The sequence below is a fragment of the Arachis ipaensis genome, chromosome B01, assembly GCF_000816755.2.
Source record: "Arachis ipaensis cultivar K30076 chromosome B01, Araip1.1, whole genome shotgun sequence".
NCBI classification, from domain to species: Eukaryota; Viridiplantae; Streptophyta; class Magnoliopsida; order Fabales; family Fabaceae; genus Arachis; species Arachis ipaensis.
In genome coordinates this window covers 130,558,695-130,569,719 of record NC_029785.2, presented here as the reverse complement: position 1 = coordinate 130,569,719, position 11,025 = coordinate 130,558,695, and the positions used below count along the sequence as shown (strand labels likewise).

The window sequence follows — 11,025 nt, the reverse complement described above, 5'->3', positions numbered from 1 at the left end:
AGTGGTATCATGACATGGTATTAGAGCTCTAGATTCGAAAGGTCAAGAGTTTGATCTTTGATGAACCTGAAAATCAATTTAAGCTTTTAGGAAGATGTTTATTATCCCTAGTACTCGAATCTAGATAATATAAATGATGTTCATTTTATAACTCATATAGTCCATTGTACACATTATACAAATAAGCCATTGTCTCCCTAACGGAACTCTATTCGTATTTATCACTTAAATTGTTTGGGGGTATTTGTGTTACGTAATACTAATACGTATACGTATAAGATCGATGAAGGTTCTCTTGATCAAATTTGAGAATAAGATAAATTGAAGATGCTAATTAATGATTAGAGGGACGGTGAATATATACCTTCTTATTATTGTTTATTTTTCATTTAGCAAAAAGCTTCTATAGGACTAAACTATATAAAATAACTTAAAATTAAACAATACTTAAATGCTAGATTTCTAGGTTTATTTAAAAAATGATGATAATAAAGAATATTGGACTAAAAAGCTAACTAGAAATAGTATAGATCCAAAAATAATTATGACATTTTATTCTGTATATATACATATATATACTTTTCTGAAATTTTTCTTTCTGCTTTTGAATAAAGTGTTGTTTCGTTTTCCTTTAAACAATAGCTGATACACACAATATATATTAGATTGATCTATTCTTCTTTTCGAATTATAACGATTTTGTGTCAACTATATGATTACTTTTAAAAGAAAATAATCAATATATACTACAAAGTGGTGTAGTAGATAAGATTCTTAACATGATAATTTCCAATTTCAAATAACTTTCAATTAATTAAATTCATACTCATATAGGATATCTTATGAGATGGGATAAATGATAATGATATAGAGCTTCATCATCAGTATAAGTTTGAGCAAGTATATATATACTAAATTCCATGTACATCAAACTACCGCAAATTATTTTCTCCTAATTACACCCCTAAAAAATTAATTATTTAACGGCCAGTATACACAAGAAGAAGCTGAGATCGAAACTTCCAAGTTCCAACTAAATATTATATTACTGATTAAGTTGTTATGATACAGAGAAGTTACTATATATATACAATTAAAAAAGCCATAATTATTAACAGTTAGCTATAGTCTGGTATCAGAAAGTAGTTACATGTAACCGAATATATAACCATGACCTATCCATAATTTGCAATATGGACAGCTTGAATGTTGGTGTAAGTCCACGATTGAAGGAGGTCCTATACATTACCACTGTTAAATTTACTAAAGAATTAGAGGGATGAAAAATAGTGAATGGCTATATATGTTTGTGATTTGCCAAGTTTAGCAACGGATTCAACTTCATCCCGAATTTGAAGGTGTATGGTGTATGTATAAATTGAAGGCACACATGGCCTGAAAGGAATATAGCCCCTCGGGCTGTGAAAGAAAAGCCATAGCCCAAAGGGCCAACAAGTTTTACTCTTCTATATCATCTTCGTCATCGTAGATATCCATCCCTAGGTCGTAGCTAGGTGTAGGCATCACAACCTTAGCTTCAATTCAATATATATCACTCAGGATGGCGGGTGATCATTTCAACACCATGGACGATAAGAAGAGGAAGAAGAGGATCGCCTTGATTAGCGTCTCTTCCATTCTTCTCGTGGCCATGGTTGCTTGCGTTGCAGTGGGAATTGACAAGAGCGCTATGGAAGAAGAAGAAACCAGCAGTAGCACCAACACAATTGTAAAGAACCAGAAGAACGTGCATGTGATTTGCGAATCAGCGGAGTACAAAGACACGTGCGAGAAGAGCCTCGAGAAGGCCACCGCCAACGGCACCACCGACACGAAACAACTCATCATTGCTGCCTTCAACGCCACCGCGGAGGAAATTGAGAATCAGATCAACGACTCAAGCCTCGTCCAAAAGTTGGTGACCGACGACAGGAGCAAGCAGGCGTTGGATATTTGTAAGGAGGTTCTTGGTTACGCCATTGACGATATCCACAGATCTGTTCACATGATGGAGAAGTTCGAGCTGAGAAGGATCGGTCAGTACGCTTACGACCTCAAGATTTGGATCGCCGGTACACTCGCTCACCAGCAAACTTGCTTGGAAGCCTTCGAGAACGTTCCAACCGAAGCTGGCAAGGAGATGGCTAAGGTTTTGAACACCTCTCTCCAGCTAAGCAGCAACGCCTTGGATATCATCAATGGCGCCAGCAAGATCTACAAGAGCTTCAACTTGGATGCCTTCTTCGGGGATAGTGCCGCCGCCCCATCCCCAGTCCCCGCGGGCAGGAGGCTTCTGTCTGACGTGGATGAGGGTTTGCCTTCGTGGATCGAGCAAGGCCGAAGGAGTCTACTCGAAGACCCCACTCATCTGAAACCCGATTGTGTTGTGGCTCAGGACGGCAGCGGAAACTTCAAGACTCTCACGGAGGCCCTCCAGACTGTTCCTAAGAACAACAGGAAGCGTTTCGTCATCTACGTCAAGGCAGGCATCTATAAGGAGTATGTTAACTTGCAGAAGTCCATGTCCCACGTCACCATTATCGGAGATGGCCCCACAAAGACTAGATTCTCCGGCAGCAAGAATTATGTTGATGGTCTCCAGACTTACTACACCTCAACTTTCAGTGAGTCTTTTACTTATTAATTAGAGATATAATCATTTATTCATGTCAGAGATATAACCATTCATTCATTCATGTTTGTATTTGCAGGTGTAAATGCCGCTAACTTCATGGCGGTAAATGTTGGGTTTGAGAACACAGCAGGAGCGGAGAAGCACCAAGCGGTGGCACTCCGCGTGACAGCAGATCAAGCAGTGTTCTACAACTGCCACATGGATGGATACCAAGACACGCTATACGTGCAATCACAGAGGCAGTACTACCGCGACTGCACGGTGACGGGCACCGTTGACTTCGTGTTTGGTGACGCAGCGGGAGTGTTCCAAAACTGCACCTTCATTGTGAGGAAGCCCCTGGAAACCCAACAATGCATGGTCACTGCTGGTGGAAGGACCAAGATTGATAGCCCAACCGCCCTGGTGTTCCAGGACTGCCGCTTCACGGGCACACCAGAGTTGAAGAGCTTGCCCCGCAAGGTGTCGTACCTTGGAAGGCCATGGAGAGTGTTCTCCAAGGTTGTGATAATGGACTCTGATATTGATGATATCTTCAGTCCAGAAGGGTACATGCCGTGGATGGGAACAGCGTTCAGGGACACATGCACGTATCTTGAATACAACAACAGGGGACCTGGTGCTGTTACAAAAGGTAGAGTCACATGGCCTGGTGTTAGGGTCCTCACCTCTCTCGAGGCTGATCTATACTACCCTGGAAGGTTCTATGAGATCTCTAACCATACTGAGCGTGATGCTTGGATCGTTGATTCTGGGGTCCCTTACAATCTCGGCCCAAACAGCCCCTTCAAACTCCCATCCTTATCATTCTCACTCCCATCCATAACTTTCCCTAAGTTGGTTTAATTAAATAAATCGTATACTCTGTATGCATCACCAATAATATTCTTTCTTGCTCCATGCATATGGCGCCACCAACCGTATTCTCTCCACCGTTTTAAGCCTCTATATCACTATTTCAGGAGATTAATTAAACTTGTTATGAGTGGTACTATTTGTTTATCACTATCATTAATTTTATCTCCAATAATTAGCGACTCTAACTTTTTAATTAACAAGAGAGGGAAATAGAGAAACAAAATAACTGGTTAAAAAAAATATTAATTTCATTCTGTTTTTTTTTTTAAATTAATGGCCACAAGAAAAAAAGAACACAGGCCAGGTCTTACGTGTAGAAAATGATAATAGTAAAAATGGTAATGAAATCATCCCTAAAGTGTAGATAACATTATCATATTCTATAATAATCTCAAAAAAAATGTATAATAATCTCATTGGTCACACCAATTAGAATTTATATTTGCTATGTCTGTCTATCTGATCTTTATAATATTTTTAGATATCTAATATAGTTTCAACATGTATATATGTTTTTTTTTAAATAAAAAAAGTTCAACACACTAAAATAGAGCAACAAATAAACACACACAAAAAAATAAATTCAAACACAACAGTTATTAATTTTTTGTCATCCCCAACATTATCATCAACAATCAATATATAGGATTAATATTAGTCCACTCTTTGTAACTCAAAATCATCCTTCTTTATATGATTTCAACACTTATTTTTTTTATTGTTAAAAACTTTATTATTGTGTTCCAACCATATATTCTAAATCACTACAAAATAGTCAACCACATCTTTTGCTCCTCTTTTCTATTAGGCATGCCAGTCCAACTCTCAAATAGGTCTTTAATGGTTCCTAGGACAATCCAAGCTCTATAAAAATACCTCAACCAAAAGCGCACCACACCTGCCACGTAAACGCACATAACAGAAATAAATGATGAGCAAATTTCATCTCTTTTTTACACAGGATACATATATTATCACTTTGGTGAATAACGCTTAATCTACTCAACCTCTTTTTAATATTCAACTTACTGACTAGAACAAACCATCTAAAAAGCTCAATTCTCGGAGGATCAACTCTTTTCAAATCGAACTTGTGAAACTATAGCTCGTAATCTCTTTCGAAAGAGTCTCCGATTGCAACACCTGCACAAAAGAATTAGTAAAAAAACCTTTATTATCAAATTTTCAAACAAGATTATCCTCTCTACCAGTTGATAGCTTCAATGGCCTTAACCTATCATGAAATTGATAAACAAGTTCCAACTCCTATTGGAACAACTCTCTCATCCACAGTATTGAATTGAATATACCATAAGAATTAAGAACGTAAAGCAAACAGAACCTTTTTTTCAAACTCTGCAACCAAGATTACGGGCACTGATGTTACAATTTTATAGCCCTTTACAACAATTACAGCAGCATCAACTGCAAATTTTACTGCAGCTAGAATTGCAACCACAAATCCAAACCATGATGGGACAAATAAACTTTTTCTTCAACAAACCATTTAATTTTGTAACAAATTAATTAAATTCATAAGTTTAGAAGCAATCCTCCAGCACCGTTGATTACCCTAAACACAGAATTGGGTATTGGATGGAATCAAAACTATTCGAGTGTTTAGAAGATTTTCGTGATCAAATGGTAAAAAAGAATGTCTTGGCCTCAGATGCCGTGAACAAAACACCAAACAAATTACTCGAATCTAATTAACTAAATACAGTTCAGTACAAATGTCACCTGAAAAATAAATAAACATCTTAAAATGTCACCCAAACCAAATATGATTTCAGCTCAAAAATGGCGTATCTGGCTCATGCGTTACTCTCAAATTTCAACATTCTAATTGAACATAAGAGAAAAAAATATATATAAATATTGTTTGTACATTAAACTTAACTATATTAAAATTAACTATTAATATATTTATACATAACAATTCTGCTAAGTAACCAAAAAAGATTCTGTCAATTCCTGTCAATTCTTGTTGGACTGAATTTTAAAGCCCATCAAACAACAAAAAAAGACTGAATTTTAAAGCCTATCAAACAACAAAAAACACATCTCAATTACTCAAATTCATCATAATTTAAAATTATATTGTACCACTTTTTCTACTTTTTTTAACCACCGTCGTGCTTAGGGGTGTTCAAAACCGATCCGGACCGAACTAAACCGATGGACCGAACCGAAAAAATCGAAAACCGAAATAACCGAAAACCGAGAAAATCGAAAAAAGTGATGTTTTGCGATTTTTCTACGGTTCGGTTTTCGATTCGGTTTTCGATTCTTGCCACCAAAACCCTAACCGAACCGGTTCTTCAAAAAACCCTAAAATTAAAACTACCCCATACCCCCACCCCCCCAAACGCGTTACACTTACAGGCACAGCTGCGCGAGTCCCTCCCCTCCCCGGCTCCCCCCATGGAAACCTAACCCCGCCGCCCAAACCCCAGATCGGAGCCACCACCCACGCACCCACGCACCCAAACGGCCAGCAGTCACCCACCTTCTTCACTCCTTGTCCTTGATACTCGAAGTCGAAGGTAGCAGTCACCCACCCACCGCGAACACGAAGACGAAGACCCAGTCACCCACCCACCCACAGGACCTCCGACCTCACCACCTCCGACGTCACCGCCTCCACCCAAAAAGCCTCCACCCAGCAGCGTTTCTGGGTTCTGCAGGGTCACCTCACCACCTCCGACCTCGCCGCCTCCACCCAGAAAGCCTCCCACCCAGCCACCGATTCAAGTGCATATGGAGCCCGAGCCATCTATTCAGGTAAACTTTACTGATGCATTCTTGCCTTGTTGTTGGTATTGCTGCTTGGTGCTTGCTGGTTAATGGTTATTGTTCAATGTTCAGTTTTAATTTTAACCTGAAAAATAGTTTATAAGTATTGCTGCTTGGTATTGCTGCTTGGTGCTTGTTAGGGATCTAGTTCAATTTTAATATAATCAATTAATCATTAACATAATTTAACCTGAAAAATAGTTTATAAGTAATGTTTACCATTTATAGGATCAAAGTTTTGAATTTGGCTTCTAAAATAGAGGCTTTCAGTTTCTGGTTCCTTGCTTGTTTATTGTTTGGTTTATTGCTGTTTATTGCCAAGTTCAATTTGTTGGTATAAAGGTTTATTGCTTGTTCATTGCTTGTTTGGTTCATTGCTGGTTTAATTTGAGATTATCAAGTTTTGTTCTGTTTAGTGTTTAATTTGCCAAGTTCAATCTGTTCATTGCCAAGTTCAATTTGCAAATTCTGTTTAGTGTTTATTGCTGCCTTGCTGGTTTAATTTGTTCATTGCTTGTTCACATTATCAAGTGCCAATTCTGTTTGGTTTATAGCTGGTTTAGGGCTGCTTCATTGCTTGTTTATTGGTTGGTTTATAGCTGTTTATTGCCAAGTTCAATTTGTTGGTATAAAGGTTTATTGCTTGTTCATTGCTTGTTTGGTTCATTGCTGGTTTAATTTGAGATTATCAAGTTTTGTTCTGTTTAGTGTTTAATTTACCAAGTTCAATTTGCAAATTCTGTTTAGTGTTTATTGCTGCCTTGCTGGTTTAATTTGTTCATTGCTTGTTCACATTATCAAGTGCCAATTCTGTTTGGTTTATAGCTGGTTTAGGGCTGGTTCATTGCTTGTTTATTGTTTGATTTATTGCTGTTTATTGCCAAGTTCAATTTGGTGGTATAATGGTTTATTGCTTGTTCATTGCTTGTTTGGTTCATTGCTGGTTTAATTTGAGATTATCAAGTTTTGTTCTGTTTAGTGTTTAATTTATCAAGTTCAATATGTTCATTGCCAAGTTCAATTTGTAAATTCTGTTTAGTGTTTATTGCTGCCTTGCTGGTTTAATTTGTTCATTGCTTGTTCACATTATCAAGTGTCAATTCTGTTTGGTTTATTGCTGGTTTAGGGCTGGTTCATTGCTTGTTTATTGTGTGGTTTATTGCTGTTTATTGCCAAGTTCAATTTGTTGGTATAATGGTTTATTGCTTGTTCATTGTTGGTTAATGGTTATTGCTTGTTTATGTAGTTTGACGTCAGTTCAAGTGAGAATATGGGCGACACTGGATTGCCTCCAGTTCCTATTCCGAATGAATCAACAAGCATCAGATCTTCGACTGCTTTGCCTCCTGTGCCAGCTCCTCAACGAAACACAAGGAAGCTTACTAGTAGAGGCCGAGGGAAAAGGCGGGCTGTTGAAGAAGCTCCCGTTGATGACTCTGCTGAAACTGAGACCGACGAAGGTAAGAGAAAACCTTCTAGACCTAGGTCTTGGACATGGAATCACTTTACTAAAGATGAAACTAGTAATCCACAGTATCCTAGAGCTAAATGTAATTGGTGTGGGGCTAGTTATGCATGTGATACACATAAAAATGGCACTAGTAACATGAAAAATCACTTGTTGTCGCAATGCAAAAAATTTCCGAAGGAGGCATTAGATCCTACCCAAAAGATTCTTTGTTTTCAAGATGTGGTAAAAGATGATAGGAAAGGGATAGGTAGTTCACTTTCTGCCGTGTCATTTGATGTTGATCGTTGTAGACAAGCACTTGCTAGAATGATTATTGTGGATGAATTGCCTTTTTCGCATGTTGAGGGGGAGGGTTTTCGTTATTATACGAGTTGTTTGCAACCCAAGTTTCCAATTCCTGGAAGGCTCACAATTGCTAGGGATTGTTGGAAGCTTTATTTGAATGAAAAAATTAAGTTGAAGTCTGTTTTCTCTCAACCAAATCAAAATGTTTGTTTGACAACTGATTGTTGGTCATCTGTGCAAAACTTAAACTATCTTTGCCTTACTGCTCATTACATTGATGCTAATTGGAAGTTGCAAAAAAGAATCTTGAATTTTTGTGCTATCAAGAATCACAAGGGAGAAACAATTGGTAGGAAGATTGAGAGATGTTTGTTGAGCTGGGGGATATCCTGGGTTTTTTCTATCACTGTTGATAATGCTAGTTCAAATGATGTTGCACTTTCTTACTTGAAAAATAGAATGGAGGATTGGAACTCACATCCATTAAGGGGAGAGTTTTTACATGTTAGATGTTGTGCTCATATTTTAAATCTTGTTGTGAATGATGGGTTGAGAGAAATGCATGAGTCAATTTTAAAGATTAGAAATGCGGTTCGGCATGTGCGTGCATCACCTGGTCGTACTGAGAGGTTTAAAACTATGATTAAGGAAGCTAGAATTCTGAAAAAAGGCATTGTCCATTTAGATGTTCCTACCAGGTGGAACTCTACCTTTTTAATGCTTGAAAGTGCTTTGAAGTTTCAAAAGGCATTTAAACGTTTGGGGGAGAGAGATTTTGAGTTTGCTATGATGGCTGGTGGGATTCCTAGGTCTGAGGATTGGGAGAATGCAAGGCATTTTGTCAAGTTTTTAAAAATATTTTATGAGGTTACTAACAAAGTTTCTGGTTCAACGTTTGTGACATCTTCTCAACACTTTAATGACTTTTGTAAAATATTGTCTACACTTAAGCATTGGATGGGAAGCTTAGATACGGTACTTTCAAGCATGGCTGAGAAAATGAAGTCCAAGTATGATAAGTATTGGAGAAATATAAAGAATACAAACATGATGATTTTCATTGCAGTTGTTCTTGATCCTAGGTATAAGTTTCAATTGATTAAGTGGAGTTTTGAAAAGTTGTATGACAAAGAAGATGCTGAATTTTTAACTTCAAAGGTGAAGGAGACGCTTTTCAAGGTGTTTGATAGCTACAGGCTGTTTGGTGGTAACTATCAAAGGTCTACTCGGCAAGATCCTCCTGAAATTAGCACACAAGAGCTTGAGGCACATGAAACTTCTTTTGCTATGGAATTTGAGAAGGAAATGCAATTCAATGAGAGTGTTAACAAGAATGAGGTGGAGTTATATCTTATGGAGGCATTAGAGAAGAATGGCGTGCAATTTGACATTCTAAATTGGTGGAAAGTGAATTCCACTAAATTTTCAATTCTTGGGGGGATTGCAAGAGACGTCTTAGCCATGCCAGTTTTCACAGTTGCTTCAGAATCGGCATTTAGTACTGGAGGAAGGGTGTTGAATAATTATAGGAGTTCTCTAACTCCGATGACAGCTGAAGCGTTAATTTGTACCCAAAATTGGCTCCGAAACTCTCCAAAACTTGTCCTTGAGGAACTCATCGAGGAATTGGAGAAGTTAGAATTAGGTATGGTTAAGTTTCTACTTATAATTTTCTTTATTTTAATCTAGTTTTTATTAATATATATTATTTGTTATGTTTGTTTCTTGTTTTATATATTTTGTAGAAGTTGCACCCACTCGTGATCCCAATGAAGAAGATTCTGGTGTTGAGTCTGATTAAAGTACATCTTGTTAAGTTTTATGGTATGAATTGTTCTCCTTATATTATTATTATTATTATTATTATAATTATTATTGTTGTTGTTCTTGTTGTTCTTATTATGTAATTCTTTTTTTTATTATTATTTCAGGTTGGTTTGCATTATGAAGTTTTAGCTATTTTGTTGGAGAAGACACCATAACTTTGCTAATTGCTATCAGTTTAATGACAATTTATTTTTATTTTCAGTTGTGTTGACTGTTGAGCTATTAAACTTCTTTAATTGTCGTATTTGAATTCTATTGTCGTTATATTTCATTAGATCAAGACTTTGTTAGCTATTGTATATTTTGGCTTGTTGATTTCAATCTTATGACATTGCATAATAGTATGGTAGAAATTTTTTTTATTTGATTGAAAAAACCGAACAAACCGAACCAAACCAAACCGATTTTAATTGGTTTGGTTTGGTTCGGATGACCTTGAAAAAAAAACCGAACCAAACCGAACCGCAGCTTAATTAAACAATCGGATCGAATGGCTTTTCCTTAAAAAACCGAACCAAACCGCACTGCGAACACCCCTAGTCGTGTTCAACGCCACCATTGCCGCCCCACACAGAGGTCACCGTCGCCGCTGTTTGGCCTTCACACACGTTGCACCGGACTTTTAATAGAAGTGTTTTTTTAATTGGCCCGTGTATTTTTTATGATTGTGTCTAATGAAAATATCTTTGTGAATGTGTCTCCTACATATGTTTTCTTATACATATATTTTTTAATGGAGGTGTCTTTGATCATATTGAAAAAGTGAAAACGAGATAGAAAGAGCGCACTTCGGTGATCTTGTGGAGGAGAAAACTGCGTATACAAAGCACGCATTACCGTGACAGAAATTCATTGTGGAAGACACTGGCACTCCCCAAAAGATCGTCGGAGTGGAGGTTGCGGCGGCGCAAACGCGGGCTTGGCCTGGGAATACAAGTGGCGAGGATGCCACATGCAAGCGGCATAGGTGCGAGTATGGCGCACTGTAGAGGCGGCGATGTGGGCGGTTTGTGCAACGGGAGTTGGGGCACTTCGAAAACTGCGATGTGGAGATCTCGTAATCAGAGAGAGATAGAGACGTTTAGGAGAAGTTTTTGTTGCCTTATTTGCCTAATCTTTATTGTTTAAATTGAAATATGTTTAATGCGGTTAA

At 37.6% G+C, this 11,025-nt stretch overlaps 1 protein-coding gene and 1 long non-coding RNA gene across 2 annotated transcripts; both read left to right on the top strand.

Moving 5' to 3' along the window:
• Nucleotides 1,404-3,758, top strand: LOC107614468 (pectinesterase/pectinesterase inhibitor-like). The gene is made up of 2 exons (XM_021105069.1): nucleotides 1,404-2,624; nucleotides 2,712-3,758. Exons 1-2 carry the CDS (start codon nucleotides 1,562-1,564, stop codon nucleotides 3,479-3,481), a joined length of 1,833 nt encoding a protein of 610 aa, XP_020960728.1. The 5' UTR covers nucleotides 1,404-1,561; the 3' UTR covers nucleotides 3,482-3,758.
• LOC110263579 lies at nucleotides 9,743-10,166 on the top strand. The gene is made up of 2 exons (XR_002349404.1): nucleotides 9,743-9,869; nucleotides 9,977-10,166. It is a non-coding gene; the product is annotated as an uncharacterized LOC110263579 (long non-coding RNA).

Coding starts and splice junctions, on each gene's coding strand:
- LOC107614468 (XM_021105069.1), top strand. CDS start 1,562: ATGGCGGGTGATCATTTCAACACCATGGACGATAAGAAGAGGAAGAAG. Junction 2,625..2,711: donor TTACTACACCTCAACTTTCA/GTGAGTCTTTTA, acceptor TTGTATTTGCAG/GTGTAAATGCCGCTAACTTC.